The sequence below is a fragment of the Cervus canadensis genome, chromosome 1 (genome assembly GCF_019320065.1).
Source record: "Cervus canadensis isolate Bull #8, Minnesota chromosome 1, ASM1932006v1, whole genome shotgun sequence".
NCBI lineage: Eukaryota > Metazoa > Chordata > Mammalia > Artiodactyla > Cervidae > Cervus > Cervus canadensis.
The window spans coordinates 96,872,534-96,891,877 of NC_057386.1; the positions used below are offsets into that span (position 1 = coordinate 96,872,534).

A 19,344-nucleotide genomic window follows, 5' to 3' on the forward strand; every position below is an offset into this window, starting at 1 on the left:
TTTTAAAATTATGAGCTCAGGAGTCCCATGAAGGGTTGCTGAAATGATAAAAGTTGAATCTCAGAGTAACTGACCATTTCCAAATAACTTTAGGGTTACATCACCAGTAACAGGTAGAAAAGAGACACTTAGAGATCACAGAGGCCCCTCTGATCACCAAAATGGACACTTAGAGAAGACCTACAAGTTTTAGATGGAGCTAAGAACTCCAACGGACAAACGATTTGATTCCAACACCTCCCATCCTACATCTGACAAGATGAAAGCCACAGAGCCCAGGGTATGACAAGGCCCTCAGCAGAGCTTCTGTTTTGATTCTGTCAACAGAGAGAAAATGAATCAAGTCAAACAAAACAAGCAAGCAAGCAAGATATAAACAGGACATCATAAAATGACCGATTGGCCATGCCGTGTGATCAGACAGAAGGACCCTAAAAAGCCATCACGACTGATCAGTCTAGGTGCCCACACCTCCTGGGCTAAATCAGAAGGGCAGGTGCAGCCTTGGAATGATGGGAAGAGGCCACTGTAACCTAGTCCCACTCTTCCCACCTCACTTCCCTCTGCTCCTCAGCACAAACCCCCTTCCTAGATGGTATCTCCCCACCTTCTAAGTCACCCTGTGCCCCAAAGGAATGGCTCTAACACCACTTCTTCAATAAGGTCTTCTCACTGATTCCCGCACTCCAAAATACTGATGCCATCTAACTGATTCTGTTTTGTGCTTTTCTCGATTTCTCACCACTGAGCAACCTAGGTGTCTCCCCCCACCTGGATGGAGGCCCCCTGCAGACAGGGCCGGGGGCTGCAGCTTGTAGGAACAGGGCAGGATCTTGGCAGCATCTGCTCAGGGAACCGAGATCAAGACAGGCTTCTGCTTATAACTTGAACAGGAGGAAGCCCAGTCCTGACGACCAGCACCTAAAAGCAGCAGTCTGATGCCCTGCAAAGAGTAAAGGTTTGGAACACACATTCTGTCACACCAGCCATGTGATCCTGGTGACGTCAGCCCCTGGGGCTCTGATTCCTCAACCGTGAGGATATGGGGATATCAGTCCTTCTTCACAACGTCACTCTGATCTAATGACACAATACATACCGAGTGCCCTGCATCGCAGGGACACAGAACACTGGTCTCTTCCTCTCCTCCTCTCCCTCACCACCACCTCTGAAAGGGTCACCTACACCTCTCCTCTCTGCTCTCAACCCCAGCAAGTCCCGGGCTTCAGACTGCATGCCACTCACCAGCCTACACCGTTTCCTCCGCCTATGCCTCAGGGCCTTAACAAACCTGCTCTTCCAGCTTCTAAAGGGTACCTTCAGCCCAGTAAACTCCTTACTCATCCTTTGAATTCCAGGTTAACGACCACTTCCTCTGAGAAACACTTTAGTACCTTCCAAATAAAGTGAGTCACTCTCTGCTGGGTTCCCAGCCACTCTGGACTTGTTCACAAGCAGCAGAGCATCATTATCTCTACATCATTTTCCTCTACTCGTCAGTACCTCCACAGACACACTAGACGATGCTCGACTGGCACTCAGATATTTTATTAACAACTTAATTAATAGTTGAATAGACACTAACTCAGGTGAGGTGTTAAAGTATCTGAAAGCCAAAGCTGTGAGTTTCAGTTTACCAGGAACTAGAAAAATGAAGTGAGGGTTAAAGAATGTCGTTGACAATAACCTAGATGTCCACAGGGTGGCGGTGTCTCCCCATGAAAGGGATATGTGAGCAGCAGCATGGTCCCCAGTTCCTTTAGGAGAATGAATACAGGGACCCAGTACATGTACCCCCAGTACATGGGGGATGCAGGATAATAAGCTAATAACTCACAAGAAAACAGATTAAGTCAGAAAGAAGATCATCAGAAGGCAAAAAGTAATTGGGGAGATGCCACTTAATTCATTTGTTACCATATGAAAATTTATGTGAAGCCCAACTGGCCAAAAGGCTTCAAAAAGAGTAGGAGGGATGGGGTAAGGAAGAGGCTTCAGGTAAGGGCACACCTGTCCTTGCGGACACAAAGCTTCACACCCACCCCTGCCGGCCACAAACTGACATCTGGTCTGTGTGTGTGTGTGTGTATTTGAAGAGGGGGGATGTCAACCAACAGAAACTAGAGGAATGGTCCCCGTGCAAAACACACACAATCAGGACCAGAATTTAGTGCCCAAGGAGGGCATCGGGTCTGCAGGAAGGGTTCCCCCGGGAGCAGGTCAAGGGCAGCGCGGCACAGGCAGGAGGGACTGGAGCGGAGGATGCCCTGCGGGGCCAAACGGGGCGACAGCCACAGGGGCATCAGGACACACACGCACAGAGGCGGCCACCGTCCGGGAACACGGTGGGTGATACGGCCGGAAATATCCAAGGCCAGTGGGGAGGGCGCCCAGCCAGGGAGGGGTGGGGACGCGCAGTCACGTGGACCCACAAGCATCAGGGTTTGGGTCGGTTTAGAGAGGGAGGCTGCACTGTGTTATGCACACTACCCAGATGCAACACCACCTTCACACAACAGCCGCCGGCACCTGGGAGCAGCGTTACCTCCCGGGCCTACTGGCTTCCGTCAGTGGGAACTAAAGTGAAGACCATCCAAATTCCACCAAGTAAGCAGAGCCCACAAGCAAGAAACGCAGAGGGCCGGCCACCAGAGGCCACGACTACAAAAACACTTGTTTCTTTTCCTACAGCTGCTGTCCCAGTAACATCACCCAGCCTAAGGATAAAACAGAAAAAAAGAAAGTCTCCCTAAATTTCTTCCTCTGCACAGCCCACCACCACATCCTCTGGGGTCCCCTCCAAAGCCGCTGCTGAAGTTTGACATCTTATTCTATTCACCGCCACCCCCACCCCCCCAACACACACACACACGGTCACTAGTCTCTTCTGACCGGTGCAGACGTGTACTCTCAAATATACAATTATACCAAAAACCAGAGCAGGACTAACTCTGCCTTCTGACACCAGATGACCCTGTACCCTCTCACGGGAGCCCCGCAGCTAGTTCAGACCAGAGGTTCTCAGTAGGGACATGGCCAGCCCCAGGGGACAGAACCACGTCCAGCTCTTCCCCCACTAACAGCCACTACGAGGAGCCTCCACGAGGAATCGAGGAGGATTTCCCATGAACAAAGTGTTCCAGGGCTTAAAACTGTAGCCCTGACAATCGCCACCTTCCAACATGCAGATGGAAGAGTTGTGCTCTTTTTCACAAATGTATTACCACCACTTCTGCTACTGGATTTACCAAAAAGTTTAATAAAATTTTTTGTTGCTCCCTGATGGGACTCTAAGCCTTATGCTCCAAGACAAAATATATATGATACATTTTTGCGCAGCCAATGGCAGAGTGTAAGCTCACGAGAAAAGTTAAAGCAGCTCGGCCGTGTGCGACCCCGACAACACCAGATCACCATCCAAAGAAAGCCAAAGCGCACACATCACCTGTTCTCAGGCATCAAGTGTAGGACACGTGATAGAAACAGTCCTCTACCAAGGGTTAACACGCACATTCCTGACGTAAAGAACAGCAATATTGTTCTATAAAATTATATACTTCATAATATTTAATTATATACAAGCACATAACCACAAATTTCCACACTTATGAAAACACATATTACAAGCAGAGGCTGACTTTCTGTTCCATTTCCTAAAAGTTCTAAATCATAAGAAGCTACTTCACTTTTATCACTTAAAACCCTGAAAGAAAAACAGCATCATTATAACATTAAGTTTTTCAAAAATCCTTAATTTCCTCTCAACAAACTATAGTGGCTTAAATCCAACAAATAGGATAGATCAGTAAAATCGGTAAGAACTCTGATAACTGATGGAAATATTGAAGCTATTTCAGCTAAATACTTTGAAAATATTTTATTTTGAATATATTAAAATATTTTGAAAATATTTTACTTTTAAAAAATCAGTACTTTGAAAATGGGGGGGGGGGGAATACATGGACATATTTTTTTTTTAACCAGGGTAATTCACTAAACCAGCAAAGGGAATGATAACTGAAGAACTATAACAAAGATTCTATAGACTCAACATACAGTCATTCTTAACTTTATAAAATTCATTTTAAAAACAAAATGAAGGAGTGAGGTCTTAAGCGTCATTAAGTTACTCAATAAACTTTTTTTGAATGAAAGAAAAAACATTGGTGCAGATTAAATTTATGACAATCCATTCATCAGTGATTCAGCTATATTGAGGGCAGATGGCTAAACCCAAGGACTTGAGGGACAATTTCTCAAATTTAACAGAGCAGCCAAAAACTCTTCTGAAAACCACCAGTGGGTCATGAAATTCACACATCTGCGTCTTTCAGTTACACACTACAGTTTCATTTTCAGGGCAAACCTGCTCCTCACCCAGAGAAAACTGGCACCAGAAATGCTAAGAAGAACTTGTAGCCGTCCAGAAACAAACCCACCCCAAACCTGCCCAGCCCACTGCCAAGGTCAGGGTTGACACGCACTGCTAGCTCACAGCACTGTGGCCACGCTGATCAGACAGCACAGGGAGGAACCTCATTTGCTGACTACATGTAACTTCAACAGCTGAATTTAAGAAGAGTTCAGGTTTTTACTCACTAAGTAGTTTCATAGAAAATCAACACAAAGAACCTAACACCTAACCCTAACATGCAGGCTGTTTTACCTGAAAGACCATGAAGAAGGTCCTTCTCTGCTGATCTAGCAAAGGAATAACTCCTTTCAAGTAAATGCAAAAAAATAACAACTGAGAATAGACAAGATGCAAATGTCTGTGCTGGGCCACACAGACAAGCATAAATCTTGTAACCCAGTGTAGTTTCTGCCCTGATGGAGTTCACAAATTAAATACATTTTTACAGGTTTTTATTTTACTGCACTTTGATTCATCACAAAAATAAAACATTTTCAAAGATCAAAAGTAAATGTAAAAATATTGTATTTTTTAAAGCATTGCTAAGAAACCTTAAACTATCACCATATGGACATAAAACAATCTTAAGTAAGTCTATTTGTGGGTAGGCATGTATCCACGAGTATTTGAATTTTCGTACTTACACACAGCACATGCGTACATCACGATATACCAAGCTCACAGTTGAGCATCTTTATCCTGTTAAGTCTGGGCAAGGACCCAGGGGTGGGGGCAGTGGGGGAAGCAACAGCGCAAAGCAACAGCTCCTCCTCCAGGGGGAGGAGGGACCAGGGGAGAGGAGGACCAACACCACGGGGAAGGGGCAGCTCCTCCTCCAGGGGGAGGAGGGGACAGAGGTTCAGGCAGATCTGAGCACAGAATGGCCACTGGAGTAGTAAGGGGATGTGGAGGGGACAGAGAGAGGTGAGATCTGGACACAGGCTACTGTGGAAACCAGAAACCACATCACAGACTGAAAGGACTGCTAGGTCCTGGGAGAGGGGCAGCTGGGCCAAAGTTCTGCAAGATGGAGATTTAGATGAAATTGCCTTAAAAGAAGCCACTGAGTTCAATTTAACTTTATCGAGTAAGGGAAACCATTTCCTCTTCTGCAGTAAGGGGAGATAAACCCCATATCTAAGTGCTATGAAAACTCTTCTGGAAACCAAAGCACCCATTTCAACACGTGTGTGGACAGAGGGGGTGCAGTACAGTTACCTGAGTTTACAGACTGTCTGTGTGTGCTTTAAATTTAAAAAAACAAAACACATTTTTGATGGTTGAATTTCTTATCCAAAGGTTTTTATCTTATCCAAACCAAATGGTGAGGATGGCTGGCCATTAAAGAAAAAGAGAATGGACACATTTGTTTAGCTCCTTTCTTAAATTCTCTAAAGTCCCTCAGATATGAAATGTATACTGTCCCACTCAGCACTTTTAAGCCAGCAAAACAACCATATACAGTCGATAACAAATGAACGGAAGGGAGAATTTACCTGATGTTTTTGTCCACTGTGTAAAGCTAAACTAACGATACCTAACTTTCTAGGATAACAAATACTAGATCCTAAATGGGAGAGTCTACACTTTAAAAATTCCACTTCATCAGAATCACAACTCTCCCCTGAATCACAATACAACTTCAAATGGCATTCTGCCATACTGCTCATGTTAAAGTAATGCCAGGGGAGTTACTGATAGAACACTTGTCATAATTCCTTCCTAAGCAAAGCTTAAGGCAGCTAAAACAATGGGAGAACAAAATCCAAATGATGAGAACAGTGGATGGAGTAAGAACACTCCCCACTGCTGGCATTTCTGACTGTGTGTGCCTGCTCTGTATTCTCCACATGGGGCCCTGCCTATCAGCCTCGCACTGGCACCAAAGCGGGGACCCTGTGATCACTATTCCCATTTGACAGATGAGAAAAAGCGAGGCACAGAGGTGGAGTAAAAGAATACTAGGTTTACCTGGTGAAATTATGAAAATTATAGTCTTCGAAGTCACCAGCACACACACAAACAGAATAAGGAAAACTCATCTCTTGGTTATAAAACCAAATTCTGAAAGTCTCTGATATTTCGACTATACTGTGTTCTCCAAGCTCAAGCAGACAAGTCATTCCCCCCATGAGGTAAAAACAAGAGAGCCCTAGAAAAGTGGTGGTATTACTAAATCATCACAGAGAGTTTTACACACCCCAAATACAGAAGTTCTTTCATTTTTTAAAACTGCACCTATACCAACTGCTCAGAGCAAAGACAAGTCTGTTCACGGATCAGAGAGGAATCCATCATCCTTCACACGAAGTCAGCCAAAGCCTGGGAATGTGACGGTGAATCTACACTCAGTCCCTGAACTTTTGGTCTTATGAAATCATGACACACAGACTCTTCACTGCTTACACTGCCACCTGATTCTAATTTGCCGAAAGAAACAATTAACACAATCAACTTGGGCTGCAAATTCCAGCCCAAATGCAGTCAACGTAGGATATTCCAAGTCATGGCTGTGCGTGATCAGCAGAGCTTATATTCGTGGCCTAAACTGACTCCATTGAAAAAAAAAAAACAAGTAAATTTAAAACACTACAATCTAACTTCCATTTAAATGGATAACAAATAATAACTGTTAGGAAGCCAGGACAACGCGGGCAGAAGGGCTGGTGAGTTGCAGGGGCCGCCCTTGCCCCTTGGGGAGGCGCCCTCCAGCCCATGGAGAGATGTGGTCCTCACCCACAGGCACATGACATCATCTTCTATGGAGGCATGAAGGGGGTGGGGATGCTGCTGCGGAGGGGGACAGCCGAGGCTGCAGTCACCAGGTCTGGGGGGGCGAGTCCAGACCCCATGTTGAGCTGTGCTCTCGGGGCAGCTTTCTGTGAAGCCTCAGGGCCCTCCCACGTAAAACAGCGGTGATGAAAAGATCCACCAGGACGGCTGTGAGGAGGAAGTAAACTAATACACACAAAGCTTGGATTACGTATGTGGGATGAACAGAGGGCTTGTTACACATTTGCTGTTATCTCATCATCAACACGGCCCAGATCATGTTTCAGGGGGAAAGGACAAACCAATACAAAGCTGACACTGCCTGCCACTGGGCTGCTGAAACAAATTAATAATACTCATCAGAGCTCATCAACCCTAACATACGTATACCCATTCCACAGGTAGCTTTTTAAATTGCCCCTAAAAGAGAACTAATAGTCTAAATTATTTACATCTTGATTCCTTCAAGGATAAATATATTAAGGGCATCTGCCCCCAGTGTGAGTTTTCTCATTACCAATTACATTCTGGTTATTTCCTACTCTGCTCTATTGGATGTATGTATGACTTCTGAAGCCCAAGATGGATACAGACAGCCTGGAACCATCCTGCATCAGATCCACCCATGTCTTCTTCTAAAATCCATCCGTGGGACTTCCTTGGTGGGGTCCAGTGGTTAAGAATCTGCCTTCCAATGCGGGGGACTTAGGTTTGAGCTAAGATCCCACATGCCTCAGGCGACTAAGCCTGTGCATCCCAACCTCTGAGCCCGAGCACCACAATGGAGACCCACAGCAGCTAAAATTAAAAAGAAAAAAATTCACCCCTGACTGTCCCATTTCTTCTGTCTTTGCCCCAGTTCAAATATCATCATCTCAGATTCTGGCAGTGGCCTCCTGACAGATCTCCCTGCCAGTTCACTCAATCCAACTCTGTGCTTTCAGACAGACACAGATCCTATCTTTGAAGGAATAAATGGGGCTGGAAGGCCTCTGGTCACGTCATTTTGCTGCTTGAAAACTAGCCACTTACCTGAAGATTAAAAGACACTTAAGAAAGATACCAACCAATAAACAAACTGTACCCAAAAAATTTAATTTTCATGATATGAAAGAATTATGTTTTGAGGTTTGATGATAAAAAAAAAAAGCTTAGCCACAGTATTGAGTCTATCTTTTAAAGATAAAAATACATATCAAAACAATTATGGGTGAATTGATATGTCTGGATTTCCTTCAAAATAATCTACTGGAGGTGGAGTAAGAGGTAAAGCACTGTTGGTGATCAGTGGATAGTGTGGCATGATGAACCCATGGGGGTCTGTTTTATTACCATGTCACTAATACTGTGCACATTTGTGATTTTCCATAATAAAATGTAATTGAAAAGGAAGAGCACTCATTTCCAGTTGCCTAAAGAAGCAAGAATGACTTTTTTAACAACACGTTCACAAGCAAACGTGACTGGGACCTACCTCTTCTCTTGACCCCACAACACGCCAGGCCACTCGCACTAAACTTGCCACACTGTTCAGAATGTGCGGCCAGGCCCCTCCCCTCTCTGTGCCCCTGTGTACATGTTGTCTCCTGCCAGGAAAGTCTCTCGAGGCCCCAGACACACCAGGAGACATAGTACAAAGGGCCACTTCCCCCGGACCCTCCCCTGCGCCCCTGCTGTGCAAACCCATAGTCTCCGTCATTCTGGTTGGTTAGTTTTTGTTGCTGCTGTTTTCCATTTTTTTCTGTTTGTACTTCTACCAAAAGATTATAAAATCTCCTTAAGGGCAGATGCTGTATCTTATTTATTTCCATAAAGACTCCTTATAATATGCATGAAAAGTAGTAATTATTTAGTAAGTGCCTTGAAAAACAGGAAGAAAAGTCAACAGAACAACCATCACTCATGGCAAACATTATGAGCAGAATTATGTCTATTAGATCAGAACTTCCACATCCTTAATACACCAATATTTATCTACCGCGTGCTTATCACATTCTGAAGAAACTAGTTGCCACTGTTTCAAGGAGTGTGTGACACACCTAAAAAAGAATACCAATATGATTTAAGGAGGAAACTAAGCCTGGGGGGGCACAGGCAGCTTATTTTCCTGTTGGGGGTCCAGTGGTTAGGACTCTGCGGTTTCACCACTAGGGCCCAGGTTCAATAGCTGGTTGGGAAACTAAGATCCCAGATGCCACAGGGTGCAGTCAAAAAAAAAAAAACAAAACAAGTCAAAATATGGCATTTATGCTATCATTACATTTCATGTGGTGTGATGGTGGGAATACATACATTTTGTTCCTTTGGAAAGACTCCAGTCCAGACTATTTCTCACTTCATAACAACAAAAGTCAAAATACTCCATAATGTCAAATACCATCTCTGAACTACATGAGAGACACATAAATGCACATGCGGACTTATCAGCAAAGGGCTGCAAAGTTTTACTTTATGACCGGAAACAGCTGAAATGCTTCCCATTGCTACAGCATGCAATAAAATTTAATGCAAAATTAAGTAACGCTGACTTGACAAGGTGTCCCTAGTAATTCTCTGACACTCTCAGTGCATCATTTAGCTGCCATGTTACGCACGGTGCAAAGAAAAAGGAAGCACCTACTAGTACAAAACTTCATTGGCTTCATGTCTTTCGTATCTCACAGTTTCACACATCAACCTGTAAAACAAAAAATGAAGACTTGAGTTCACCATTTGTCACTGAAAAACAGACTAATAGTTTTAAATTGTAAATGAGACATTATGTAGAAAATTAAGATTATTTCTATGAATTGTCACGACCATTTATTGGCCTCAAGGTAAACATTTATGGTACTTAGGTTAACAAAGTAAAATGAAATCTGGTAAAGAAATGCTTGAAAAGAAACATTTTGTTAGATGTCAGCTTCACCAGGTTTATTTCATAGAGAACAAAATTGTATGTATTTTTTGTAAAGGATATGTGGACAAACTAATGTTCTCCAAGGTAAATAGAAAATGAAAAGGAAGCTGAAAACCAAAAAGGAAAACCTATTAATTTAAAAAGTGATAACGTCATCCACAGTTTAACACTGATGTTACTTAACGGTATGGAATTTCAGACAAAAGTAGGCTTTCATTAAAGTCATTATTTTTATGACTAAAATGACTAAACAGATGCTTTATAACTTAAAGATTTGTTATTTCAGCTGATTCATCTCTGGGGGGGGGAATTATGAAAATTATGGAAAACATGAATGTTTAAATATTCAAAATTACCTCAAGAACAGCATCTTCAAAAAGCATCTTATTATATTAAGCCCAAGTAAAATGTCCCAAAAGTACAGATATGCAAAAGAGAAAATGACTATTTCTTCCTAAGGAGAAACTAAGAAGGAATAAAAAGGACTGACTACAAAAGTGATTACTTCAACCGCATCTGCAGTTTGGTCAGTGGGGCTACCAACCTCCAATCTGTGAAACACTGGGATCAACACACACAGATACCTTCCCTGTCTGCAAACTCCAAACAATGCCACTCTTGATATTTTCTTTCACTTGAAAACAACTCTCCTGAGTTCTCTTTTGCCTTGCTCTTCCTGCGACCACCACCCTACTTCAGAGTCCCTCAGCCTCTCAACCCCTATCCCGAAACATTCACTGAACTCCAGGAGGCAGCATGGATCCTTGAACACACATTAGACACAGTTTTAAGTGACTGAATCACACGAAGTCTTCCCAGGAAGGGATGAGAGACTTAAGTAATCGGTCTAAAAATACCAAGTCTTAAATTACATAACAGGCCTGCCCTGTTTCCAGTCGCATCCTCTCCAAGATCTCAGTCCTCCTACAGTGGCTCCTGGGCTCCTGCACGCTCATCTCCTCCCTCACCATCACCCGTTTCTCCCTCTCTCCTGAATGGCTTCCTTTGATACATAAACACGCCTTATGTCCATCGCCCATACAGAGGGAGGGGACACTCTTGACCCCACAGCCCCTCCAGCTGCTACCCACACTCTGCTTTTCCCATGATGGAAATTCTCTTTTAGAGTCGTCTACATAAATAAACTGTCTCCATTCTCTCATCCTCCTCCCACTCCTCCATCACCAGGTCCCTGAAACTCAACAACAACAACAACAACAAAAAAAAAACACCTCTAAGAATTACAGCATCCTCTCTGTTGCCTAAGTCTTTTCTGACTTTGTATCAATTCCACTTCTCAGTAGCATGTGATGACTCCCTTTTCCTTACAGCATTATCTTGTCTATGTCTCCTGGTTTTCCTCTTACTCAGTTCAGTTCAGTCGCTCAGTCGTGTCCGACTCTTGGCGACCCCATGGACTGCGGCACGCCAGGCCTCCCTGTCCATCACCAACTCCCAGAGTTTACTCAAACTCATGTCCACTGAGTCAGTGATGCCATCCAATCATCTCATCCTCTGTCATCCCCTTCTCCTCCCGCCCTCAATCCTTCCCAGCATCCGGGCCTTATGAAATGAGTCAGCTCTTCACATCAGGTGGCCAAAGTACTGGAGCTTCAGCTTCAGCATCAGTCCTTCCAGTGAATATTCAAGACTGATTTCCTTTAGGATGCACTTGTTGGATCTCTTTGCAGTCCAAGGGACTCTCAAGAGTCTTCTCCAACACCACAGTTCAAAAGCATCAATCGTTCGGTGCTCAGCTTTCTTTATATAGTCCAACTCTCACATCCATACATGACCACTGGAAAAACCATAGCTTTGACTAGATGGACCTCTGTTGGCAAAGTAATGTCTCTGCTTTTTAACATGCTGTCTAGGTTAGTGATAATTTTTCTTCCAAGGAGTAAGTGTCTTTTAATTTCATGGCTGCAGTTACCATCCGCAGTGATTTTGGAGTCCAAAAAAATAAAGTCTGTCACTGTTTCCACTGTTTCCCTATCTACTTGCCATCAAGTGATGGGGCCGGATGCCATGATCTTAGTTTTCTGAATGTTGAGCTTTAAGCCAACTTTTTCATTCTCCTCTTTCACTTTCAACAAGAGGCTCTTAGTTCTTCTTCACTTTCTGCTGTAAGGGTGGTGTCATCTGCATATCTGAGGTTATTGATATTTCTCCTAGCAATTTTGATTCCAGCTTGTGCTTCATCCAGCCCAACATTTCTCATGATGGACTCTGTAAATAAGTTAAATAAGCAGAGTGACAATATACAGCCTTGACATACTCCTTTCCCGATTTGGGACCAGTCTGTTCCATGTCCAGTTCTAACTGTTGCCTCCTGACCTGCAAAAAAAGGTTTCTCAAGAGGCAGGTCAGGTGGCCTGGTATTTCTACCTTTAAGAATTTTCCGGTTTGTTGTGATCCACACAGTTAAAGGCTTTGGCATAGTCAGTAAAGCAGAAGTAGATGTTTTTCTGAAACTTTCTTGCTTTGTCGATGATCCAATGGATGTTGGCAATTTGATCTCTGGTTCCTCTGCCTTTTCTAAATCCAGCTTGAACATATGGAATTTCATGGTTCACGGACTGTTGAAGCCTTGCTTGGGGAATTTTGAGCATTACTAGTAAGTGAGATTAATGCAACTGTGTGGTAGTTTGAATGTTCTTTGGCATTGCCTTTCTTTGGGATTGGAATGAAAACTGACCATTTCCAGTCCTGTGGCCACTGCTGAGTTTTCCAAATTTACTGGCATATGAGTGCAGCACTTTCACAGCATCCTCTTTTAGGATTTGAGACAGCCCAACTGGAATTCCATCACCTCCACTAGCTTTGTTCACAGTGATGCTTCCTATGGCCCACTTGACTTCACATTCCAGGATGTCTGGCTCTAGGTGAGCGATCACACCATCATGATTATCTGGGTCATGAAGATCTTTTTTGTATAGTGCTTCTGTGTATTCTTGCCACCTCTTCTTAATGTTTTCTGCTTCTTTTAGGCCCATACCATTTCTGTTCTTTATTGTGCCCACCTTTGCATGAAATGGTCTCCTGGTATCTCTAATTTTCCTGAAGACATCTCCAGTCTGTCCCACTCGGTCGTTCTCTGTTCCTTACTAACCATTCTTCTGTCTCCTTTGGAGTCCCTGCCCCTGCCCATTCCTCGACCTCACTTACTTTTTTTGGCCACGTCATGGGGTTTGTGGGATCTAAGTTTCCTGACCAGGGATTGAACCCAGACCCCCCGCAGTAACAGTGCAGAGTCCTAACCACTTGACCACCACGGAAGTCCCTACTTGACTTCTAAATGGACCACCTCCAGGGGCTGTCAGTCCTCTTCTCCTCTGCACCATGTGATCTCATCCAGTCTGTGATTTTTAACTTCATCCATAAACTGATGGCTTCCAAAGCCATGCCCCACACCTAACCCCTCACTGTGATACCCACTCTTCTAAATGCCTACTTCGTATAATAGCCATTTCATCTTCAAAACATCCAAAAAGATTTTAAATTTCTACCCCACAAATCTGCTTTCCCCCAGTCAGAACCCAACTGTTTAGGCCCAAAACTCTGGAGTCAACATCCTTGACTCCTCTCTTTTCTTCACATCCTGTCTTTCCACCAGCTCCTGTTTCCAAAAGACATCCTCCCAAGCTGACCACGTTCACCACCCACCTGTGAAAACCTGGCATCAGTCATCATGCTCACATGCTCAGTCGCTCAGTCTTGTCTGACTCTGCGGCCCCACCGACTGTAGCCTGCGAGGCTCCTATGTCTATGGGATTATCAAGGCAAGAATACTGGAGTGGGTTGCCATTTACTCCTCCAAGGGATCTTCCCAACCCAGGGACAGGACCCAAGTTTCCTGCAGCTCCAGCACTGGGAGGCAGATTCTTCACTGCTGACCCACCTGGGAAACCCGTCTAAGCCATCATCCCTCTATGATCTCCTACGAGGACGACAGAGGTCGTCTCCGCTTCTCTTCTGCACACCTGTTGCCTTTAGGTGTTCTCCCGACACACGGTCACAGCATCTCACACCTGCTCTTAATCTCTGCTGTCTTCAGGAGAAAATCCAAGCCCCTGTCCTTGAATACACAGCCCTGTCTGCTGACCACTCCGAGCATCCCGACCTACACTCACCTTCCCATGGCTCCTGCCTGCTCCTACCCAGAGCATCAGGGCCCCTCAGCACCGTGGGGATCCCTAAGCAGCTGAGCCAACACAACTGCTCCCTCTTTTCGACACAAAGTCAGAGCAGCCCAACATGCTAACATCTGAATGAAACAACAACGGTCCACACAACTAAGTCCTGTCTGCCCCACTAGGAACAGAAGCTCCGTGGCGGCAGGGGTCCGGTCGACTTCACTGCGGCATCCCCACAGCCGACCTGATTTCCAGCACATAGCAGGCATGCAGGCGACAATTGCTGACTGCATAAATCAGCCTAACCAACAGAAGATCAGGACAAAATCATCTATATGACAATGCTGTAAATCATGGGAAAAGTACAAAAATATTTTTTTTTAAATGCTGTTAATGGAATGTTTGATCTTCCCTGAATTCCTAAAGAATATACTAGCCACATTTTAGTTGTCCCTTAATGTCTGTGTAATTGCCTGTGTAATAATAATTATGCTCATCCATAATGCTGAAGAATGTATACATGGACACACACACATATACTATATACAACTATATATATAGTTTTGTATGTGTGTGTGTATATATATATACAGTTTTGTGTATATATATATATACTCTTCCCCCCGCCAGCAAGCTCTTGTTTCCAACACCTCAACTCCCAGCTGGAGTTTCCTCCTCCCCTTTGGCAAATATGCCGCTTCTAATCCATATGGATTAAGGGAGTGAACATTAGAAAAATGACGCTGTGCGGGAAGGACACCCAGGTTTTCAGTGAAGCTCGGAAACCTCAGATTGTGTAGAGTGAGCGACCTGACAGCAACACAGCCAACTGACTGCACGTGACCAAGCGCTCGGGATCCACGCCCTGGATGCCCCACCGCGCACCAAGCGGGGCTCCCGAGGAGGAACGCCTCCCCGCCTGCAACCCCAGATACCAGTGTCCTGCTGCCCAGTACTGAGGAAACAGACTTGGAAAATCTTACGAGCTGCTTTTTTTTTTTTTCCCTAAATTTGGAAAACTGCGTTACATGTAAGTCTTAACTGCTCTCTATCAATCCCACAGGGAAAACTTTTATTTATAAAATTCAAAGGAAGTAACATCTAAATAAGATGCACTTTTCCCAGAAATGGTGGTTACTACAAAGCAGTTTATCCAAGTCATTGAGTTTATCTGTACCTCTTTTCTAGCTATTATTCATTTTAGTGTTCCAATCTTGTTCTAAAAAAGGACTTAGTTTCAGCTAATGTTTTCCATAAATATGAGAAACAAACGACTTTTCAACATAAGCAGAACAAGGTACACATCCTAAAGGTGTCTCCTTTTAAGTTCATGCCAACAAAGTTGAATGATCTCCAAAATGGACTTTTTAAGGTACAAATACACTAAACCATACTGTTGAAGTAATCAGTTATTTCCAGCCAAAATTTACTTTTGAAACAGTAGGAAATTGATGGTTCTGAGGCAGGTTAAGGGGTGTATGGGGCTTTATTATATTACCTCTACTTTTTTAATATTGAAAATCTTCATAAGATGTATTAAAATTTTCCTCTTTTTATTGCATAGAATTACTATTACCTTAAATAATTTTATGACCACATATACTACAGACACACATTAGATAATTAATATAATCTAATTATCGAAATATTACCCATGTGAATTTTTATATGCATATGGCAAAGTGACATTTGCATTTGTATATTAATCAATTTGCATTTTCAGGTTAACTGCACTCAGTAAAACAGATAACTGGCACTACAGGCTTTTCCTAGGATAGCTGCCATCAAAACTCATAAAATTAAAATTTCACACTTTAGAAATTATCCTCGCTTTAATTTGAGCCATCTTCTAAATTCCCAATGGTTTGGCCCTTTCTAATAAAACTTGACTGAATTTTTAAACACTTAACCTACAATCTATTTTAAATGATTTTCATTAAAAATTTAATTTTAGAAGTATTCAATCCTCTTGATATGTTTTTCAATTAACAACTAAATATGAAATTGACATGCTCAAAAATTAATTAGTGTTTAAAGAGTAAAAGGGAAATACATAGAAAAAGTATTCCTTTCATAATTAAAAACTGCTGGTATCAAAAGTATCTGGAGATGGAGGAAACAGAATTTTCCCATAACTTCCTAGTTGGTGTTTATATGCAATCCATCTTCCCAAGGTCCTTTCTTTTCTGTTCCAGTTAATCACTAGATTATACAAGATGTTTTGATCTTTTAGTATAAGCCCAGAAAACCATAAATAAGGCTGCTGTGTTGCTGTAGAAGAGAAGCGATAAGATTTTTATGAGTTGACTCGCATAAAACCAACTATGGTATAAAGTGAGTTTCCCAGAAAAGGGCAGACAACTTAATGCAATAAATATATTCCACACAAAGACCTAAAACAGTGAACCGAGTCATTCTCTGAACAGTTAAAAACATTCTGGTTTCATATGTATGAGTGCTAAGAAATTGATTTTTATTTACCAGGATGGCAAACAATGCTCCTTTGGTGGATTCACCAAGTGGTGTTTATTACTTTAGGTGAGAAGATGGACAGAAAGGAGAGAGGTGATCACTCTGGCAGAAATGTCAAAAACTACCACATGGATATAAAACTTACAAGGCCAAGCACGGAGGCCAGATGAGGCAGCGTGTTCAGAAGTAAGTTATCTTTAATCCTGCTTCTACAGGATAATAAATGATCACACCAAACTCTCCCATCCCACTGTCATTCATCTTAAATTGACTCACCTAAGCTGATGCTCTCTCAGGTTGGACAAGGCTTCCATCCCGTGTAAGTAGGAATACACTATTTCCAGATCCTGTTTGAAAAAAAAAGGACAGGAATTATTAGACTTGTCAGAAAAAGAGGCTTCTAAGATAAGTCATTATATTTACAGGCCAAATTAAAGATAGCCTTTTTCCAAATAAAAGTTTTTTAGACATCAAAAATCACATTTATATATTTCAAGAGAAATCCTGGGCCTACACAATGTCATCCATCACAACTGCCTTTGGGACATATACAATGGCCATAAAAATATAAATGACACTGGCTCAAAGTTATGAAAATAAATTCCTCATAAGTTGTTACCAATTATTTTCTGGCTTTATCAGTAAAATATCAAAAGTAAGGTTTTAATTGTAAAGTATAAATATTTGCCAATTCAGTCATTATTTTCTTAATTAATGCATGTTACTTCATGCCTACACTTAAAGATGAGCATGAATCCAATTTTTCTTTTCAATTCTTACCAAGTCACATTACTTACATGCAGAAATATTTAAATTTAAATATTCTCTTTTTAAAAAAGAGACACATGTCTTGTTTTTCCAGATCATGTTACAATACGTAGAAAAAAAGAGTCCTAGTAATCATTGAAAGTTAGAACAAGTAAAGATTCAAAATCCTGTTTATATTGATTTACAAGCAAGGAACCTTTACTGATTTACAAGCAAGGTTCCTTTACAAGCAAGGAACCAGCATTTTTTTTTCATTGCGGTACAGTTGATGTATATTATTATGTAAGTCTTAGGTGTACATGAGTTAGTATTTTAAGACTCCAATGAATAGCAGCTTCTGATTTCAAGAATATGAATAGATATTTACTCCTCCTCCAAATAGTGGCCAAAATCTAAAACAAACATATTTTTAAATATCTGTAAAATTATCCTCTTCCTTTTTAAAACAAAAGCCCTATTGAGATATTCACACATTTTTTCTGGTGGGAGACCGCAGGACCAGGGAGGGGGTGCAAAAACCTCCACCCCCACCCCACACTGAGGCGACACCTCCTTCTACAGAGTCGCTGTAAGCAGGTCCAGGGGTTCTCAGATATGTCAGAACTCAAGATTTATCACTTGTGAATAATTCACGGTTTGTCTTTGTCAAACACCATCATAATTCCTGGCATTTTACCACCCAAAAAACAACCCCATAACCATTAGTACTTTCTCCCCATCCTCCCTTCCCTAGCTCCTGGCAAGCATTAACCTGCTTTGTGCCTACGGAATTGCCTATTTTGGACATTTCATGTAAATGGAATCTCACAATGGAATACACGCTCTTTTGTGACTGGCTTCTTTCTCTTGGCCTAATACCTTTAGGGTTCCTCTCCCCTGCAGCAGACAATGATACTTTCCTTTGTATCGCAAAATAATATTCCACGGTAGACAGATGCCACGTTTCGTTTATCCATTCATCAGCTGATGGACATTTGGGCTTTTCCTGCTTTATGACTGGCATGAATAATGCTGTTATCAACTCTCGTGCATACATTTCTGCTTACACACCTGTCTTTAGTTCTCATGGGAATGTATATACCTGGAGGAGAACTGCTCATTCATAAGATAACTCTTGTCTTTAGCTTGTTTACCTAAGTGGCTATGTCACTTATAATCCTATCAGCAGGGTCTGAGGACTCTAATTTCTCCACATACATCCTTGTCAACACTAGTGTCTGTCTTTTCTATTTTAGCCTTCCTAGGTGTGTTTGAAAGTGTTGATTTGTATTTCCCTAATGACAATTTTTCACGTGCTTACTGGCCATTTACACGTCTTTGGGTAAATATTCAATTCTTTGTTCACTTTTTAATTGGGCTATGTGTCTTCATCATCGCATGTTAAGGATTGTTTATGTATTCTGGACAGAAGGCCCTCTCCAGACACGTTATTGGGTAACACTGTCTCCCTTTCAGTGGGCTGTCATTTCACTTTCTGGGATAGCGCCCTCTGAAGCACAGGGTTTTTAATTCTGATGAAGTTCAACTTGTCTACTCTTCTGTTATGTATGCTTGTATAGTCAGATTTAAGAAACAGTTATCTGATCCAAGGTCACAAAGATTTATTAATATATTTGCTTCTACATAGAGTTTCTTCTTCTACAGTCGTAGCTCTTATGTTTAAGTCTATACTCTGTTTTTATTACATATACAGTAAGGTAAGCATTCAACTTCATTCTTCTACATGTAGATATCCAGTTATCTTATCGTCCTTTGTTGGAATACACTATTGTTCCCCCAGTAAACTGTATCGTTACCCCTGCTGAAGATCAATGGATCACAAATGCCAGTATTTATTTCTGTACTCTGAGAGCTATTCCATTGGTCTACAAGTCCGTCCTTAT

At 42.4% G+C, this 19,344-nt stretch overlaps 1 protein-coding gene across 6 annotated transcripts in view; it reads right to left on the reverse strand.

Moving 5' to 3' along the window:
* The window catches only part of RAPGEF2 (Rap guanine nucleotide exchange factor 2), a 256,054-nt gene that overhangs the window by 162,572 nt on the left and 74,138 nt on the right, over positions 1–19,344 (reverse strand). For all 6 annotated transcript variants that reach the window (XM_043487364.1, XM_043487356.1, XM_043487372.1 and 3 more), the window contains exons 2-3: positions 16,970–17,040; positions 9,807–9,863 (exon numbers count right to left, since the gene is read on the reverse strand). In XM_043487364.1, coding sequence (XP_043343299.1) covers positions 9,807–9,863; positions 16,970–17,040 — 128 coding nt within the window. The remainder of the gene's footprint in view (positions 1–9,806; positions 9,864–16,969; positions 17,041–19,344) is intronic.